Source organism: Microtus oregoni, unplaced genomic scaffold, assembly GCF_018167655.1.
Source record: "Microtus oregoni isolate MIOR12 unplaced genomic scaffold, Mior012 000006F_ref0000085, whole genome shotgun sequence".
NCBI lineage: Eukaryota > Metazoa > Chordata > Mammalia > Rodentia > Cricetidae > Microtus > Microtus oregoni.
In genome coordinates, this window is record NW_024543065.1 from 25,982,400 (window position 1) to 26,003,029 (window position 20,630).

General features: G+C 39.1%; 1 protein-coding gene and 1 long non-coding RNA gene across 4 annotated transcripts in view; one reads left to right on the plus strand and one right to left on the minus strand.

Annotated features, from left to right (window-relative positions):
* LOC121449560 overlaps positions 1 to 7,789 on the minus strand; it is a 124,688-nt gene extending 116,899 nt beyond the window's left edge. Inside the window, exon 1 of the long non-coding RNA XR_005974535.1 lies at positions 7,417 to 7,789. This is a non-coding gene — a long non-coding RNA (uncharacterized LOC121449560). The remainder of the gene's footprint in view (positions 1 to 7,416) is intronic.
* Positions 7,790 to 7,898: 109 nt separating this feature from the next.
* Positions 7,899 to 20,630, plus strand: part of Rev3l (REV3 like, DNA directed polymerase zeta catalytic subunit) — a 141,374-nt gene continuing 128,642 nt past the window's right edge. For 2 of the 3 annotated variants that reach the window (XM_041654071.1, XM_041654072.1), the window contains exon 1: positions 7,899 to 8,368. In XM_041654071.1, the coding sequence (XP_041510005.1) occupies positions 8,230 to 8,368 (139 nt within the window). In that variant the 5' untranslated portion in view covers positions 7,899 to 8,229. Of the gene's footprint in view, positions 8,369 to 17,750; positions 17,880 to 20,630 lie in introns of all 3 variants that reach the window. The other variant, XM_041654073.1, reaches the window with a different exon arrangement.

A 20,630-nucleotide genomic window follows, 5' to 3' on the forward strand; every position in this document is an offset into this window, starting at 1 on the left:
AGAGCTAGGGAGTGGCCATTAGTCAAGGAGAGCCCTACATAAACTGCCCTGGAACACAATAAAAAGGGCATTCTTGTTCCAAGGATGACCTGTGTTTGTGTGTGTTTGAATCTTCAGCTCCTGGCCCGATTCACGACCTGTCCAGTGGGGTATGGGTGGAACGGTACAATATAATCCATTCGAAATGTCCCCGTATCAATTGGGTATGGTGGTTTATGCTTGTAATCTCAGTACTCGACCAGCTGAGGGTAGGACTGCTGAGTTCGGGGATAGCCTCGGCTACACAGTGGGTTCCAGGTCAGTTTGGGCTGCAAAATGAGGTCGTGTCTCACCCCCCCACCCAAAGTTCCAGCGTAAATTCTGAATATGCGATTTAAATGAGGGTCCTAGAAAACTCAGGCCTCAGTTCTAACATGCTGTTGTGGAAGATTTTTGCTTTTGTTTCTCAAAAATTATCTTATAGGATCAGTAGGTCCCTTCTTAAGACATTACTGCTTTTTGTGGGACAATGGTCTGTACCTTGTCACTTGTATATTAAATAAATGCTCATTGGCCAATAGCCAGGCAGGAAGTAGAGGTGGGGCAATGAGAACAGGCGAATTCTGGGAAGAGAAAGAGTTAGTATGAAATCATCAGAGAGAGAGGAAGCTAGACACAGAACATGCAAGATGTGACTGCCTTGTCGCAAAAGGTACCAATCTACGTGGCTAATGCATACAAGAATTACGAGCTAATACAAGTTATAAGAGTTAATAAGAAGCCTGAGATACTAGGCCAATCAGTTTGTAATTAATGTAGAACTCTGTGTGATTTCTTTGGGACTTAACAACTGAGGGAACCGGGCAGGACAGAAACCTCAGTCAACAACTGATAAATTTACAGAAGTGGGAGAGAGAAAAATTTAGCTTCACCTAATAACTTAGTAGATTAATTAGTTTAAAAGATAAGACTTTTGTTTCAGAAATTAATCTATGATTATTTTAATTTCCTTGGTTTAACCTGAGAGAAATAAAAACTCATTTTGGGGCCCAACATATATTTTATTTTTAAAAGACTTTATTTTTAATTATGTGTTTATGTGTACATGAGCAGGAGCTGAAGTTACAGGTGGTGGTAACAGGAGTCCTGGGAAATGAGTTCAGGTCTTCAAAAGGAGTACATGCTTTCAACCATTGAGCTATCTCTCTACCCCCTTATCTGCTTAAATATATCTAATTGCCATCTGAAGTCAACTATAATTTATTTGTATGTGACACTAATAGAAAAAACAAACTCAAATTCAGTTTCTTCTCTATTCTTATAGCACACTTCTGATACCATAAGGATGAGGATTTCCCCCCACTCACTCCAGCATGAGATGACAGCTGGATGTCCTCTAGCTTCGTTCTCACACTAACATATCCAATAGCATCAAATCTGAGATGTGAAGGTTCAATCAGTAGTCACCTTTAGATGCTAACAGCAGATTCTAGGTTGTTTAATTTGTGCTTCTGAGTGGCAATAATTCCAGGTTTCCATTTCTCTATTTATATTTGATTATTTTCAGGAATGGCTTAAAGAACTCACAGACAATTAACTTGTTTATCAGTCTTTTATAAATAATATTAAAAGTACTGAAGAGAACTAGATGAGAAGATTGACAAAAGTGTGCAGAGCTTCCTTGCACTTCCGGCATACCACGAACCAGTAACATCCACATCTTCACCTCTTGAGAAGTTCTCTGCATCCTATCCTTTGGGGGATTTATGGAGGTTTTGTTATATAGAATACTTGATAAAACTGGTGCTCAATTCACTTTCAACCCTTCACAATCCTCCAAAGATTGGAGGATGGGGCTGAAAGTCTCCATCTCTAATCTTGCTTTAATCTCTCTGCCAATGAGCCCCACCCCAAAGGTACCTAGAGGCTGCCAGACATCAAGTCCATAGTTCCATACAAAAAGACACATTATTTTGAAGGTCTCAAGGACAGTTGTACACCAAGAAACTGTGTTGAAGGTATTTCACAGCATTACAGACACAAAAGTCCAAGTAGTTACCTTAGCAATTTTATCCCTCTAATTTGTTTTATAATCAAGGTAGATGGCATTTTTTTTTTTCGGGCAATAGGAAGGAAAACCATAATTCTGCTTTCCTGGGTATGAAAATTTGAAAGCATTTAAACTTAACTTTGTAGTCCCCCCCCCCTTTCTTTGCTTGAGAATCACTAACAAAAAATATAGTTGGTGTCTGTAGTGGTCACGTTCATAGCTGTAGACAGTAAAGAACACTCTAGGAATTGGTCAAGAATAGCAAGCTTTTGCTGGCATTTAGAAATGTATGTGACACCTCAAATTGTCACAACAGCATGCAATGCCCAGGGGATGAGGATGTTCAATGCCCTGTACGATGACTGTTTCACAGAAAATGCCAGAAATCTCCGGGCAGCGGTGGCGCACGCCTCTAATCCCAGCACTCGGGAGGCAGAGGCAGGCGGATCTCTGTTGAGTTCGAGGCCAGCCCGGTCTACAAGAGCTAGTTCCAGGACAGGCTCCAAAGCTACAGAGAAACCCTGTCTCGAAAAACAAAACAAAACAAAACAAAAAAAAAAAAGAAAGAAAGAAAGAAAGAAAAAGAAAATGCCAGAAATTCCTTTGGTTAGATGATTTGCAGTCAGAAAATCTAGACATTCCTGACACATTTTTTTGCTTGAATATTTGATTTCTAAGTTAAGTCCAGTGACACAACAGAACATACACAGAGGCAAAGACTATATATAACTTTTCCTACTTGCCACCTATTTGTATATCATATGCATGATGTCCTGAGCCGAGACATACATGTATTATGAGGTATAGTAAATCAGATCAAATGAGCACAGAACAAGTATGTTGCATCTGTGACTGAGGTGCTAACAATTCTAAGATGCTAAGATCTCCGTTTGAATTGGAATTTGCTGTAGGTGCAGAAAGAAGGTGGTAGTATCCAAAAAATACAAGTAAGCAAAGAATTCTATCATATCCCTTCTTGCTCATGTTTCTGTGATCAATCATTTTTCTGAAAATAACATACAAAGAGCAATCTAGAGTTTTTTTTTAGTCTTTACTTACTTATCAGTAAGCAGAAGGTAGAGAATATTGTTAGAACATATACAAAAGAAGGGAAATAAAAATAGTTGAGTTTGTTTTGTGCTGAGTTTACAAAGTTGTGACATCATAAATACATATGGATGTAGAAGTCATGAAATTCCAATTAGGTAATTTTGGTGATTCCACATATGAGTGAAATACTGTTATATTTGCATTTAAAATTGCTTTGTACAATATAAAGATGAATGGTGCAATTCATCATAAGAATTTAAAGTTTCATTCCCCCCCTTAAACTGACATTAAAAAGCAAACTGATACAGAGAAACCCTGTCTCGAAAAACCAAAAAAAAAAAAAAAAAAAAAAAAAAAGCAAATTGAATTGGGGATAGTACTGTATGCCTATAACCCTAGAACTCAGGAGGCTGGGACAGAAAGATCTTATGTTCCAGGCCAGTCTGGGTTACAAACCAGCAAATTTATAAAGCACTATGGCCAGCGGAGGGAGACAGGGGAAGGAGGAGGAAAAGAGAAAAAAGGAAGCAGTGGCAGCATAATAGTTTAGTACAGAAAATGATGTTTTGTCTCTACATTTGAACCAGTTGAACTGTATTTTCATTTTGCTCTGAGGCTCACAAATTATGTAACTGGACATGACTGGGCTAGTTTAAGTAGTAAAGGATTAATGGATAAAATAATCTCTCAAAGCCACAGAGCAAGGTTTAGAAAATATGCAGTTAGAAACAACTTCCAGGAAAAAATTATTCCTAGAAGAATGCACATCTCACATTAGTGTTATTCTTGTGGAAACCCATCCATACAACCCACCGGTCAGTCATCATTCGTCACACCAGAAATAAATGTTAGCACTCCTCTCAGAAGAACCAGATAGTCTCACCACAGTGTTTGTCCAAAAATCTCATTTTCTCCAAATACAGGTGAATCACCATGTTGCTCACTTTCAGAAATATACCTTGAACTGGTGCATTTGATTGCTGGAAATTAAACCACATGCTGATGCCACATTCTGATTGTTAGCATCCTTTCCAATTAATTCATATTTAAGTAAAGTCATTCTGATGGCTTGGGAGTAACTTTGGGAACTTGAATACTAAATATCTGGGATTTCACACTCTTTTTGGCTGGCATTAAATATTTATCATCACACTGACTAATCTCATGTTAGCACCCTAGCTGCAAGGGAGTCTGAACCAGTTTATCTGTCAGTTTCTAAAGTACAGACTTGCAAGCTAGAAGGTTGTGGTGCTTAATCTTCATTGTTAATGTGATTAGATTTAGAATTATCATGGAAACATAAGGTCTACAAGGGTGTTTCCAGAAAGGTTTAACTGACATGCAAAGACCCACTCTGACTTGAAAAGCTCTATTCTACAAGCTGTTCCTGAATAAATTAAAAGGTTAAAGTGGGCTGAGCACTAGAATTCATCTTTCTCTGCTGGACAAAATAGAAGCAGTTACCACACATCCTCTTTACTATGTCTTCCTCTTATGGACTGACTATATTTCTTAGAACTTTAAACCAAGATAAATTCTTCCCTTCTTATGTTTCTTCTTGTCAGGTGTTCTGCCACAGTGAGAAAAGGTGCTAATGCAGAGTGGACTGGCTTGGTGAACAAGCCAATACCTCCCGCCCCCTCCAGCACATAATACAGAGGTCTTCGCCTACTATTCCAGATAATCAATTGCTAAGAAGCAAATGTCTTCAACTGATGTTGAAAAGGATTGGTACAGAAAGGTAGGAAGGCTCTAAGTAAAAGGATGAGATGATAAGTGCCGTCAATGAACTAAAATAATTGACAAATGTTAATTGCTATCATTAAAATACATTTCTTACCATTCCGGCATATAAATTCTGCAAAGATAACAGAACATGTCACCATATCTCTCATTATCTTAGCAAATGATAGTCACTAAAAAGAAAGGATATTTACATCCATATTTGGGATTTTACATATTGTACACAGAGTAGTCATCTGGATGTAAACTTTCACCCACATTATTAAATTTGAGTCTGATTACATACCTAAAAAGTTAAAATGATTTTCTCATCATTTCATAGATGAGAAAATAAACCGACAGTTATCAGACAAACTCACTTATCTAGTAAATTAAATTTTAAAACTCAGGGCTGGAGAGATGGCTCAGTGGTTAAGAGCATTGCCTGCTCTTCCAAAGGTCCTGAGTTCAATTCCCGGCAACCACATGGTGGCTCACAGCCATCTGTAATGAGGTCTGGTGCCCTCTTCTGGCCTGCAGACATACACACAGACAGAATATTGTATACATAATAAATAAATAAATAAAATAAATAAATATTTAAAAAAAAAAAAAAAAATTTTAAAACTCAGTCGCTAAGTGAAAATGCTACAACTTTTTTTTTCCAGGAAGAACATATTTATAAAACCTATTAAATCGTGGTTAGGAGACTGTTATCAGGTTTTTTATTTGATCATCAACTTTAAATTACACATAATAGAAAAAATATTCCCATCTCACATTTTTCAAGAATGGACATTATTTTCTTAGGAGTTCTAGAAGAATGTGAAACAAGGTTGTAAGTGCCTTTTGAAAAAGTAAACAATGTTTCAAGAGGCAGTGGTCAAGAATCTTGTTCTAGAAAGAGCTAATATTAATTTGATACCTTTACTTTTCAGGTAGAAACAATATAATTTAAAAATTATGTATGGATTTCATAAAAATATAATCTAGGATTCTCCATTTTATACTGCTTGAGATACACAGGGTTGGCTGGTGGGGTGCTAATACAGATTTCCATTTCCCATTCCCCCAAAATGTGATTTAGTAAGTGACAAAAATATTACACCTTAAAAAATACACTAAATGCCACAGAATACCAGTGGAAATCACTGACACTGTCAATCTGACATTCTGTTTGAATCAAATGAACCCAAGGCTTGTGCGTGGTTGTCTTATTTTTAAATCACTTTAGTCTTTTAATACTTAAAATCAATTTTTAAAAATTTCCCTTGTACTATAGCTGCTGGTAAATTATGCCCTAGTCTTGCCATTTATTATTATGCTCTTGAGAGTAATTTACTGTATTGATCGGTCTCAGATCACCCTAAGCATAAATTCCTATTAGCATTTATGATATAGAAACCTTCTTTTAGTGATGTGTCCCTTTAAGCCTTTTGATTTTATGTGATAACCCACAATGGCTGCAAACAAGGTGCTTTCACACCACTCCAAATACAAGGCAATATGATAACCAGTAAAACACACCTGTATAATTTTGTAAGTGGGACAGAATGAGCTCGACTTTGGATGGCTAATGACTGTCAAGTGTCCTAATTCCGGTGGCAAATTTCAAAGCTGACACCATAGTTTCTGGTCCTATCACTTCAATTTTTTTGTGGGGGGGGTTAAAGGACCCACAAAGATTAGTTTTTAAGAGAAGCCCTTGCTTCACATGTGAGAAAACTGAGGCCTAAAGAAACCAAATTATTTGTCCAAGGTCACGCCCAATATTAGTGACCAAGTCAGAAAAAAAAAAAACCCATAGGTTCTAATTTAACACACAAACCAGCAACATCTGTTTCCCCAACACCCCACAAACTCTAACTTCATCATTTCCATCACCGTTCAGGCTCCAAATAAAGGTTTTTGTTTTGTTTTGTTTGTGTGTGTTTGGTTGGTTTTTGTCTAACGGTCCTACCCCACCCCGTTTGGCTTCTGTGTCAATCCTGCCCAACGCGTTCATGAAAACACGGTGACTTTCATGAGCCTTTTTCCTTAAGCCAAAATTTTCTCTGAAAGGCTCTCAGGGCTCAGCCCCGGGCTGGGAGAGGAGTGGAGGGAGGTGACTGGGGCAAACAAGTCTTTACGTGTTCTCGCTCGTGCCGCCGCGGAGGAAACCACGGCGAATGTCCTCCTCCGGGGAGTGGGGGGGGGGGGGGGAGAAAAACACGACGGTGGGAAATCCCTGTGCTGTGCCTCTGCCAACCCTGGGCAAAGCTGGGCAGGGCCGCGCGTGAATAAATCTCCTTAAGTGGCCGGGCGCAGACACTGCAGCACCGCAGCGGAGGGGGGGGGGGGGGGGGCGAGGAGGAGCGCGCGCCGCCCGCCCGCGGGGCCGGGAGGAGGGAGCGAGCGCCAGGGCGGCCCTTTTATAGGCCGAGGCCCGCGCGCCCCCGCCCCTCGCGCTGGCCCGGGCTGGGCGCACAACCGCCGCGTTACCTGAGAAGGGCCGGCCCAGCCAGCGCCCCGCCCGGCCCGTCCTCCCTCCTTCCCTCCCTCCCTCCCTCCCGCAAGGCCCGGGCCGCACGAGATCTGCGCCGCGCCTCCCTTCTCCCGCGGGCGGGTTCCCTTACCTTGTACGGGGAGGTGGGGGCCGGTTAAAAATCCTGTCCGCGGCCGCCTCCCCGCCTCCTCTAGGAGGACGTGAAATGGCGGTGGGCGAGGCAAGCGCCAGGAGCCGCCAAAGCCCCGCGCCCCTCGGAGCCTATCCATGACATCGGCGCTCCCCCAGCCCCGCCGCAGTGACCCGGCCCACAGGCCGAATCATCGATTCCCCGGCGCGCGCCGCGCGGCCCGGCTTCCCGCCAGCCTCTCCCGAAGCCGCGCGCTCCAGGCCCAGGGGTGAACCCCCATCCTCGCCCCTTAACCGGGTTCTCGCCGGGGCGCGGGCGCCCACCCGCCGCTACCCGCCCGTCGGCACCCTCGCGCGCACACTTCCACACACACACACTCACACACACACACACCCCTCCTCCCCTCCCCCAGTGGTTGCGTCCGTGACATCATCATCATGGCAACAAGAGCTGCAGCCTGGGACCGAGGAGCCCGTGTGATTCCCGGCGGCGGCGGCCGTGGCGGCAGCACCAGCGGCACCACCCGACCCGACGACCGTGCCAGGGCTTCCCTCCCGCTGCCTCTCGCCGGCTGCGTCTGAGGAGGAGGAGGCGGCGGCGGCAGCCCCACAGCCCCGTTGCCCCGTTACCCCGCGCGCCGCAGCCGCCGCCGCTCGTCTCGGCGTCCGCGTGAGGGGAGGGCAGACGGAGAAGAGAGCCGAGCCGAACCGAGCCGAGGAGGAGGCGCCTCTGCGGAGCCGCCGCCGCCGCTGCCGCTGCTGCCGCCGCTGCCAGGTCGCCCGTGGAGGGGAGGCGGTGGCGGCGGCGGCGAACATGTTTTCTGTGAGGATAGTGACTGCCGACTACTACATGGCTAGCCCGCTGCGGGGGCTGGATATCTGCCAATCCCCCCTCACCCAGCTGCCTGTCAAGAAGGTGCCGGTGGTTCGAGTCTTCGGAGCGACCCCGGCAGGTAAGCGGGAGCGGGCGGGGGCGGGGGTGCGAGCGGCGGGGTGTTGGAGGTGTCGGGGGTGCCCTCCCCGCCTGGCGCTGCCGCGCGCGCCGCCGGCCCTCTCCGGGGTCGCTGCGGACTCTTCCTCTCTTCTCTCCGCTCGCCTTTTCTCCCGCGCGTGACAAGAGGCAAAGGGGGAAAAAATGTGGGTTCGTGCGAGCGCTGCGCCCCCGTCCGCGACAGACAGGCAGCGGGCGCGGGGTATGGACTGTGCGGGCGGCGGGCGGGCTAGGTCCCTCTCTCGCTCGCTGGGTCCGGGGGGCTGTGCCTCGTCCCCAAGGACGAGTTGGCGGGGTCCTTAGAGGTCGGTGGCTGATGGAACCCCGGGTACCCGCTGCACCTCCTCGGTGCCCTGTTCTAGAAATGGCTTTGCGATTAGAGGGGAAGTGTCAGCCCCGTGGTCAGTCGCTCCCCGTTGCCTCCTTTCACCCTCGCTCTCCTCTGCCCCTGCCGGAGATGCTTTGGCTGGAGAAAGTGGCGCCCGGAGCCAGATAATCTTTCTCATTGAAGTGACCATGTGGCTGTGCCGCGAGTGCAGGTCGTGACTGCTTAGAGTTTATGCCTCGGCGGGGACAGAGCGGCATCCTCAGGTGCAGTGCTTTCAGGAAATGTGCACCATGGAAATAGGAAATACGTGTTTGTGTCGCCCAGCATAAAATACTACACTTAATGGGGGTGAATTCGTCAGGAAACACAGCCAAGCTCAGCACCATAGGCGTTTTAAAATGCCTCTAGGCTGGGTTGTAGGGTTGCATTTTAGAAATAGATTTTAAAAAGTATTTTGAAGAAATGGTGGGGAAAAAATGACAGAAGCTATGTTCTGGAACGCTCGTTGGGAATTTATAATACAAATAGAATAGTGGCCAAATATGCAAGGTTTTTGTGTTTTTATTTTTCAGTTTTGCTTTTTACATGCTTTAAACTGTTAAGGTGAAATGCTAAAGCGGTATTCTGGAGGCGGATGCTCTTACCAAGGAATTGCCCTATGGGATTTTAGATAGCATTTCCCACTTGATGCTCCTTGCCCTCATCGCCATTCATCTTTATTACTACAGTCAGCTTCTGTGGGCTACCAAGATAATACCACTTTCCAAAATACAGGCACCCATTCGAAGCTATCACCTTTTCATGTGACTTCTCTTTGTTAAAAATGCCAATGCGATAAATAAGATTTGGTAAAAGACTCCTTTTTCAAATAGTGGGAGTTTGACGCTGTGAACCTTTGAAGATAGAGCATTTGAATGCTGTTAACAGCTGGTGGAGGGTACAGCCCATGGGACTTGAAGACTGGAAAATAAGAGGCATTCTGATATTCTGGAGGATAGGTTCTGTACCCTTTAAATGTCGTGGTGCTCTCTTTGTTTTGATTCGGAACCTGCTTGTTCTCGGCTCAGCTGCAGAGAATGATAGTGAAGTTGATTTTCAGGTCGTAGAGCAATACGTTCTATGACTAGTAGATACTTGTGGTGGTGGTCCAGTCTGGATGGTGGTTGAGTTACTTTTCTACGGTTTTGGTTTTTCTTGCTACACTCACTAAATATGTATCTCTGTGTGATTGTAAAACTGTATTATGTAGGAAAGTTTTGTTTGTTTGTTGTTTCACTAATAGCCCAATTCTGTGAAAGAATAGCCTTTACAGATAGACTGTGGTGTATACACTTGTGTTTCTGGATATTGGAATGTGAACTATTTCATAAGGAATATTTATTTCTTCTCTTCGTCCTGAATATCTTACAATTGGTCGCCAGCCCTAGTTAAAAAGGAGAAAGAAAAACTCACTGTTTTTATGGTGTTCTTCGAAATAATACAAATGAATAAAAAATACTTTTCATACAGGCAAAACCAAATTTCAAATTGCTAAGTATTATCAGATTGAAAGAGGTATACTCAGAGGCTTAAACAAAAATTTGTTTCAAGCATGGCACATGGATGAATGTAAATGTCAGCTTAGGACTCAGTAATTCACTCATTAATGTATGTATGTTAATAATTTACTTGGTTGGGATATGCCTTGGAGTTGAGGTCAAGAGAGAAAACAATAAAATAATTCCTTACATAGTATAAAACAAATCTTGTTTCCTCAACAAGAAGAAAATTGAAATCCTTGGCATATACTGAAGGTCTGCAGTTTTCATAAATCAAACATTTTAATGTCAGAAACCCCCAGTAGAATTAGTATTAATTCAATCTCAAGAAAAAATAAGCTGCAGAATTTTCTGCTTTTGAATTCTCTTCTTAAAGAAAACTAGTCTAGGCCATGTAGAGAAATAAAACTTAAAAATAATTAATGTAATGGAGAGGCTAGAATATCTTATTAAAATCTGATGCTTTAATCCCAGCATTTGGGCGGCAGAGGCAGGTGGATCTCTGAGTGTGAGGCCAGCCTGGTCTACAGAGTTAGTCCCAGGACAGCCAGAGCAGTTAGACAGAAACCCTGTCTTGAAAAAATTGTGAATGCTAGACTTTGTATTGAAAACAAATTTACTACTACAAAATGCAACTAGTTCATATCTTTACTAACAAGCAAACTACAGGAATGAAAATTGTAACACCCGATAGTCCATGAAGCGCCATGAACATGTTTTCCCTTTTTAGGTGCTAATTTTGGAAGTCCTTAATCTTTTACTTGGGTTTGGAGAAAAGATTTTTTTTTTATTTTCTTAAACAGAATTTGCTTTTCAAAGGAGGTCCTGAAAAATAGCATCAGAAGAAAATTTCTCTCAAAATGGCTATTTAAGAAGTATAAATTTCAAACTGATTGGAAGACTGCTATTGCATGAAAAGTAATTTTCTGCTTTAGGAAACAGTCCAGTTAACTTTTATTGTCCTCTTTTAAGGACATATTTGCGTAATGTACAAAAATGTCTTGGATTTTAAGGACATATTTGTGTAATGTACAAAAATGTCTTGGTAAATTTAAAAGTCTCTGTGTTTTGAGTTAATGAAATTTGAGAATATTATTTTTTCAAGTAGCGTGTTCAAGCTTGAATTTGGAGTTCTAACTGATGAATTTGATCATCTGCTAACTGAAGAATGGTGATTTCCTATAGAAGTCACTTAATTTTATTTTCATGTGAATGATGGAATTTAAAAAAACCTTTTCGTTCTTTCCAACTCATTACAGCTTTTTACCTTTATTTGCGTGCGTGTGTGTGTGTGTGTGTGTGTGTGCGTGCGCGCGCGTGTGTGTACATGCACTCCAGCACCCTGTATGTGTGGAGGTCAGAGGGAATCCTTCCACCCGGTGAGTTCTTGGGATCCAATAGGTTACCAGGCTCAGGCAGCAAGTGCCTTTACCAGCTAAGTCTCCTCACTGGCCCTAGACTCGTTTTTAAAACCCTTTTGAACATTATTTGTATGTTCCTGTGTCCCAAACATTATCATTTATAGAAAAATGTGTTTTTCTTTTATAACAATGTTCTAGTAATTTTTCTTTGTGGAAAGAGAGCAAGATGATGACTGAAGTATGGGATTCATATCTGAATGTGGGTGTGACTACTCAGGTGAGGAACTGGATGCTGTCCAGTTTCCACATCTCTCTCTCTTGCTTCCTTACTTGATGTAGCTCCTTCACGCTGAGCTTGGACGGTTCTCCGCTTTCTCAGCACCAGGTTAAACATATTATCCTTTCAAAGAGCGTCCCTGCTGAGATGCAGAGTAGAGTAAATAAAAGGGCAAGGTGTTCACTAACCAAGTCCTGAACCAAAGTAAGCAAGACAAACTATAGAGGGAGCTGTTTGCCTTCCTGATGACTGCCAGGAGCTTACTACTGCTCTCCTGTGACTTTCCTCCTACTTGGTGACTGTTTTTATAGATTGTTAGAGATAGTAACATGAAATCCGGTGGTTCTTTTTTTTTTTTAAAAAAACATAGATTCTAATTTTGAATTCTACATGAATATGGGGCTTCTTTGACTGAGTGCATCTTCTATTTTATAAACCTAGCTGTAATGAACTATTATAATGACCTGTTTTGGTAAGTTGGTAGATTATTAAATACATTTTTATGAGTGTGGTTTTGAAAACTATAGCACTTAACTTAGGTTCTCAAAAAAATTGAGAATCTTGTTTACACTTAGCTAAACATTCAAAAATATCTTAAGATCATGTAAGACCTATTTAGTTATAATTATTAGAGATTTTCAGGAGCATACAGAGATCTAGTTAGGCTAATCACAAACAAAATTTGACCACTTTAATAAATATTTGAAGTCCCAAATAGAAAGCTTTAATAGTTTTATGTATTATATTTGACTAAAGTCGTAATCAACAAATTAGAAGCAGGCAGGAGCCCTCTTGATTCTGGAATACTGTGGAGAAGCTTAGTGTATATCAACATAGTCTGTGTGCCTTTGTTAAAGCAGCATTACCTTCCAGAAACGCAGAAGACAAGCGTTGATAGACATGGAAGTAAAAATCGAACATAGAATGATTAGGTTGAAGCAGAAGTGTGTGCAAGAGATCGTGAGGACTCTAAACAGAGGGTGTGATGACCACCTGACAGGCAAAAAGAGAAATATAGATTGTCATTTTAGATTTTCTAAGAATTAAATAAAGTTTTTGGATAGAGGAACAGATACAAAGTAATTCACAAATGAAGAAAACTTCTCTCTGTAGGGCTGCTTAGTTAGCACTCTATGCCAAAATCCTTGAAATGTTCCCTTTTGACTCATTGATTCTAGTTTCAGGGATTTTAATCTATGGACATAAATATTTTGGCAAATCGAATTGCCTTTTGAATCCATCTACTTTTCATTATCCATCACCATCCAAGTCCAAGCTCCTGACATTTTTGAAAGGGTTTACTACAATAGCCTAATCGTGGTTTGTCCCAATCTATTCTGCCCCTTCTAATCTGATTTCTACACTGTAATTAGTTTTTTTGCAAAACGAAATTGTTTACATCACGCTATGTGCTTTAGTAATTAATACTCAGTTGTATTAAGAATACAGACAAAATTCCTTGTCTTAGGGGGTGTCAACTACCTATCTACAAAGTCTTGCACAGCTTGGTCCTATCTTTCTCTTCAGTCATGGTTTAAGCCATATTCCTCTTGCCTTGCTCTTTGTATTCCTCCCATATTGGCATTATTTCAGTCCCCTTTTCTTGCTGTGCTCCCTCCCACGTCGAGGGGATTGAACTTGCTGGTCCCTGCAAGTAGAATATTTTCTTTTCCTTCTTCTAAGACTAAGGTTTATCTTTCCTCAGGGAAGTCCTCCTACCCATGGACATCTGAAGCGCCTTCATAGCATTGCTGTAGCTATATTCTATATGTATTGGAGATTGTTTAGTTTTTCTTCATTGTAACCTCCAGAAATGCTAATAATGGTTGTTGTTGTTGTTCACTGTTAGAGAGCTGTGCTTACCAGAGTGCTTGAAACATAAGCATTCACTGAAAAAATTAATCAAAGGATGATAGTCATCACAGAGAATAGCCTCAGATGGCTAACAGTTGGGAAGTAGGTACATAAAGGGAGCATATTTCAGCAAAATGTTATTCAGTTCTAATCATGTTTAGATTATGTAATAACATGGAAAATATTGTCATTTTGTGAAAAAATCAGTTTATAAAATAGTCATTTAAAATGCAGAAAAACTTATTGAAATATAAAGGTTGATTCTCTGTAGAAAGTGTGTTTTATACTTTAAAGATTTTCTACGCATAACATATATTGACTGCATAGTTTAGAAAAGACCATTCACATGCTTGTTAAGAAAAAGCCAATTTCCTAGATGTGTTTCAGAAATATAGTAAGACAAAGTATGAGTCTCATTAGGGTCTCTAAAATAAATATCCACCAAAGTGCATAATTGCACCACGGTATTTTGACCTTAATTATGCTTAGCTAAGAAAATGTCAAAGGCATTTTTTTTTCTATTAAAGCAAACTAGCAATTTCTAGTTGTAGTATATCCATTTGCTTTTGAAGTTGTTTTAATTTTAAAGTATGGGAGTGGGTATATGAAGGTGTCTTTTCTTGTGTTGAGGGTAAGCCCTGGGCTTTGTATATGTTAGGCACGTACTCTGCTACTGAGGTCTATGCCAGGAACTTAAAATGTTTATGAGCCTGGCATGATTTGGGCACATGATAGCAATGCAACAGAGTAAAACTCAGAAATAAACTCATGTTAGTTCTTAAAGATACTATCTTTGATCTTTCAGTTGGGAAAAGAATGGTTATTTAATAAGGATTTTAAAGATATATGGCTACTATTCTGATAAAAAAAAAATAAGTGGGCTTCCAGAGGAGTCAAAAACAAATGTGAAATAAGAAACAGGATAATCATTTTTTATGTAGTTCAGGAATGATAAATGTCCTTCAGGTTACAAAAAAAAAGGGCTGAAGCTAGATTCTGAATTTTATGACACAGAAATAAAATTCTGTATGGGGCAAATCATAAGCTAAAAGGTAAATTGACTAGTAAACTCATTTGTACTTTTGAAAAGCAACCAATTTTTTCCTAATAACCTCCTGCCAATAAAGAAATAAACAAAGAAAATTCATGTGAAAGTGCTATATGTATGTAGTATTTCTTATAAAGTTACAATTGTAGCTATAACGTATTCCATCGTCTGTTATATTTGCAAAGCTATGTGGGATAAGTTGAGAATAGTGAAGAGAAATGCCAGTCTCATACATTGTTGGTAGATTCTAAAGTATTCATGTTTTATGTAAAGCAGTTTGGAAAGTTTCAGACTTAAAAGTGTAGCAATTCTACTCAAGATTTTATGTTTCCTGTTTTGCATATGTGTCAAAGTGTATGAGTATGTGTGGCTGCATTGCAGTACGATACTGTGTGCACAGCAGTGGTGCCATGGAGGAGGAAAAAGGAAAGGGAAAGACTGGAGTGTGTTGTAGGTAGAGAAACAATGTGCTACATTTGTACTGTTGTCTTCAGGAAGATGAGAGAATTGGTGATAGTAATTGCCTCCAATAAGTAGAACTGGTTCAAGTTGTGGTTACAGAAATTAGTAAAGCAGAACAAAAGCAAAAGGTCCTAATAATTGCTCTAAACAGCAGCAAAATAATCACTACAGTAAAAGTTTTGTTAGAGGTCTTCTAATTCAGAGCCTTTAATTGATGGATATAGCTCATTGGAGGGTGACCCTAGTGAAATAGAGGCTGAAAGGGAGGCTTTTTGGTTGGCACCTATAAACTGCAGGGCGAGCCTCCATTTTTATTTTTTTATACTTGAAGTGTAATAACAGAGGTACTTTACTATCTAGAATGTCTTCAGCCATCAGCCCCAGCTGTTTCTTGAGGAAAAGAGATTTTGGAACTTGTATTCTAAGTACCTGAGGAGCATGCCATCTAGGTCAAGGTACATCTCACTATTGATACAAGGAAGCAGATAGTGGCTGGGGAGGCAGAGAAGGGCAGGGAAAGACTACCTCTAGGTTCTAGGTCCAACTCTCAATCCTTGCTTGCCGTGCCGTGTGCATTTGATGGGCTATTTTATCTTGCCGCAAGGTAACTAATAGAATATGTATGTTCCCCAAAATCCTTCTTGATGTGAAGAAGTTGGAATTTAAAATTCATACATATTAAGAATTTTTACATTACTTCTTTCATAAGAATATCATAATACTTAAAATTTTAACATATATGTATATATATATATATTTATATTTCACTAACCACCATGCAGATGTTCCGTATGTCCTTCTGTTGTACAAGGTTTTAAAAACCAGTAACAATGTGAGGGTGGAGAAACTTATTCTAGACTTATTATTTTATATATATGTATATATGTATATTTAAAACTTTGTTGGAATGTATATATATATATATATTACACATTTGAATATATATATATATTCAAACACATGAATTTTAGACAGGTAGCAGCTTCAGGCTTTGCCCAGTACTTCATTGGTTGGTATGAGGATAGATTTGAAAACTGGGAATCTGGACAGTTTTCACTACTTCACATTGGCCCTTACTCCCTCAAATTTGAGGATATATTGTAGGACGATATTGATGACACTTGAAAGATTAAATATAGAACATTGGTAGAATTACTAATTTCATGTATATAATTTAGAACTCTTTAAAAGCCTACTGTGTCTAGAAGAGGAGAGAATATCATTGTAGAATAGACTCGAGTAAGGTGTGTATATGTGTGTATGATGATCTTTAAGAATAATAAGTACAACTTACATAAATGAAGAATTTAGGATAGTTAGAAATGAAAATCAGCATTAAAATTATATACAATTAAAATCTATTAGACTTCTCAGATTCCTTTGCTAGTACGTATTTTCTTCTGACTTTTCATTGGCATTCAGTTAATAGGAAGTAAAAATGATTGCAGTTTAAGTAGGTTGTATTTAAATAGGGTAGGTTGCCATTAGCTCCAGTTGTTTCAAAGAAATACTTATAAATTTAATGAGTGTGATATGTGATATGCTTTGGAGTGTGTGTTGCTTTGGTACCTAGTTGCTAATTTAACACCACAGTGGTATTAAATAAGAAGAAATAATAGGAGTGAAGATACAGTGAACTTTGAATACAATTATGTTAACTTCTAATTACCATGCAAATATAAATAATATGGAGATGGATATCTTGGGCAATCAGAGAGACTTATCCACTATCCAAACATGATGTAGATGCATTTAGGGTAACAAAACATACTGTAACTAACATTCATACTCCCGGTTACAATTCTTTAACCTTTTGGTAGGTTTTTTTTTTTTAATTCTTTGAAGATTTCCAGATGTTCCTGTGTTTCTTCTGGTTCTTATAGATTTTTAAATATTTCAATTTGTTTAAATGAAAACTTGTTGCTTAATTATTATTGGGAAACTGGACTGTTTTCTGCAGCAGAAATTGAATATATATCTAACAGTGATTTCTGAAGCAAATGGATAGTCATTGTCAATGGAAAATTATTTATATATATTTTCTGGCCAATTCTACTTTAATTTTAGTTTATAGTTTTGGGAACTAATAAGAATTCAAAATCAGTTTCTTTGGGGGTAATTATTTAATTTTCTTTGGGTTCAGGGAATATTAACTATATAAACAAATAAAAGAGTGTTACCTCAGAAATGCCTTGTCTAATATTTAACAATTTGTAAAAGTTTTCTATTTTTCTTACACTTCTTCCAATTGCCAAGAAAGTGTAACAAGAATTAAAAGAAGTATTTTAGTTTGCATATACATATATTTACACTTAAAAGTAATTTATATATTAAATTAGGTTTGTTTAAGATGTGAAAAAGATGACTTTGTAAGTAAGAATACATATTGCTATGTGAAAGAATGTAAAGTTAAAACATGTTGGCATACTCCTAGTTTCTCAGAACAAGAAAATGACTAATCTAAATTTCATTTCAGAATAAAAACCAAGACAAGCCACATAAAAGCAACCTAAAAATTAAACTGTCATCATATTATTTGTTTTTAAAACTATGGAATAATATATCTGAGGAAGATTACTCTCAAAATTGTTTTTCTCAATTTCAAGTAAGTAATTTATTTTGGTTAATATATTGGGGGTGAGGGGGGTGGGATGATCCTTGGCATTGAAGTTGGTACTCATCCTTAAAAGTAACAACTCAAATATCAAACTCTTTAAGCCTCTGGCTCCTTTGACCACTCCCAGAGTTTATCTCCTTGGTTTTCAAGTCCTGGCCCTTTCCCACACTGCAGTTAAAGGGCTTACTGCATTGAACACTGTCTGTAGAAATAGTCATATAGCACTGTCCTCAGGCATCCCCCTCACCCCCCAATAACTCCTCCATTCCACTGCCTTCTGTGCTGAGATACCTTGGACAAGTTATTTTACTTCTATGTGCTTTAATTTCCTTCTCTGTAAAATGAGTTTTACTAATTTCTACCTCACAGGACTTATTACTGAATAAAATAACCAGCAAATGTCTGCCATATAGTAGCATAATGTTACCCACTTCTATACTTGTCTCTAGACTCTTCCTTGTTACCTCTTGTGTACTAAGTGCTCTTTAAAATGTTTGAATTGAAGTGAAATGGAAAATGTAACATTTTGTAACATTTATGTATTCCTCCCATTAATATAAAAGTAGATCACTTGCACATTGTGGGGTAGGCTCTTTATAGTTGCTCAATGACTCATGTCTATAGATGAGATAATTGTGTATTTCAAACACCTTTTAAAAGCTGGCCAGTTTTTTAAATCACCCCATCCAGGCATAACTTTAAAAACAAAACAAAACAAAAAAACCTCTTGTTTTCTATAGGGCAGGGCAGTGTCCATTTCTGATCTCCTTGAAAAGGAGCAGTGATAAGCCATGGGTTGAGGAGTAACCATAGTTTTCCCAGTGCTGCACATTAGGCTAAATGTATTCCTTTAAAGGAGCCCGATTTTCCAAAGTCATTAGTACTGCTTTAAAAATACATAAATTATGGTAGGACATATTAAAAACATATGCCAGGTGTCACAGTAAAGGTGACTTGTCAAAAGGGATTTATTGCTTTGCTTGTTTTTCCTTTTGTGAATTTATAATACACATGCAAAAAAGAAGCCTCTTATTTTAAACCTATTTAAGACTGTGGAATTAGGTCAAATAATTCATTATTCTCTAGTGCTTTAGTTGTCTTCACCATATATTTTGTAAATATATTTATCAGTTTTTAAAAAATAACTTCTGTTAGCCTTTTTTTTTTAACTTTCACAAAGTCAGAAAGATTTTCCAAGTTAATTTTTATGTATCATACTTTAGTTAATTGGGTTTAAAACTTTTAAAATAGAAAGCATATGTTAGGTAAATACTTTAATTTCATATTAATTTTAGTAACAGATGTTGGACCATTTTTTGATTTTTATTGTATACCATTTTCCAAGTAATTAAGTCTTTATCACTATCAAAAAGTACTGTTTCCACCATTTTACACTTGAGGAAATGAGATGTAAAGAGGCTAATTGACTCTTACCTAAGTTTGTAGCATGCTTGCCTCATAGCATGTGAGATTAAATGAGAGAACATGTATTAGGTTATTACTCATTTAGACGAAAGAAGCAGAAAAGCCAAACAGTATTGTTAGTAAATGACAGTGACCGTGAGTATATTCTTAGTCACAGTAATAGTTACTCATATTAATTCACCTTTTCTAAGCGGTACTATCTAGTTTCAACATTTTATGATTATTTAGACTGAATTACGTTATGTAAATGTTTTATAAGGAAATTGGACTTTTCAGTTAATCTAATAGAAAATATTTTTTTAATAAGTTTAGTATAATTAAGAAAATACTATGTGAATCTGTAGTCAGACCTTTATATCTGAAGGTCTTATATCCAGGGATTCATCCAATCTCTGAAAGTTATTTGGGAAGGGCAAGTGCATCTGTGCTGTATGTGTCCAGACTGGTTTTCTCTTGTTATTGTGTCTTAAACAATTGAATATTGCAACTGTTTGCTTAGCATTTATATTTTATTTGATACCATAAGTAACCCAAAGATTATTTACAATACATGGGCTGTTACAGATAGGTTATGTGCACATATCACTCCATTTCATTTAAGAGGCTTTAAAATCTGAAGTAGAAGAATGGGGACTTTGGGACTAGTCCTACATAGATAGGGGCAGCTATATTTTCATATTTGCTCACGAATCTTATTTTTTTACCCAGTTACACTAACTTTTGCTGTACAGCATTCCTCCCCTAAACTTACTAGTGTCAAGAAATAGCTGTATTAACCTTTAATTCTGGGCTCCTATTAGTTAAGCATCTCTCTTACTGCTTCTCCGTGGGCTTGTTTATATGTCTGCCATTAGTGGATAGGCCAGGTGGTTAGTCTAGAATAGTTTTATTTGGTCTGGGGTTTGGTACTGCCTGTTAGCTAGGGTGCCGTAGAGCCGGAAGCTTCTAGCAGGCTAGACATGACTCTTCACCTGAAGATAACACCACAGTTTCCAGGAACAGCAAATAAAGACAAGCCCCATATTTATTTTTGTTTGATGGTCCAAAACAAATCGCAGGGGTTGTCTTTAGGGGTTTCCTAAGGATATATGGCTAATTAGGCAGTCGTTATTATAATCTGTTATACTGTTGCTGGCTGACTCATTTATCCAAAGGGCCCATTTGCTGACATACGTCATATGACATTGTTCCCTTTGTTAAATAAGTGGTTGTTTTTTTAACTTTAAAAATAATATTAGGGATTGAACCCTGTGTGTGATAGACAAGTATTCTGTTGCTGAGCTATACCCTGAGCTGGAGGTATTTACATAAACA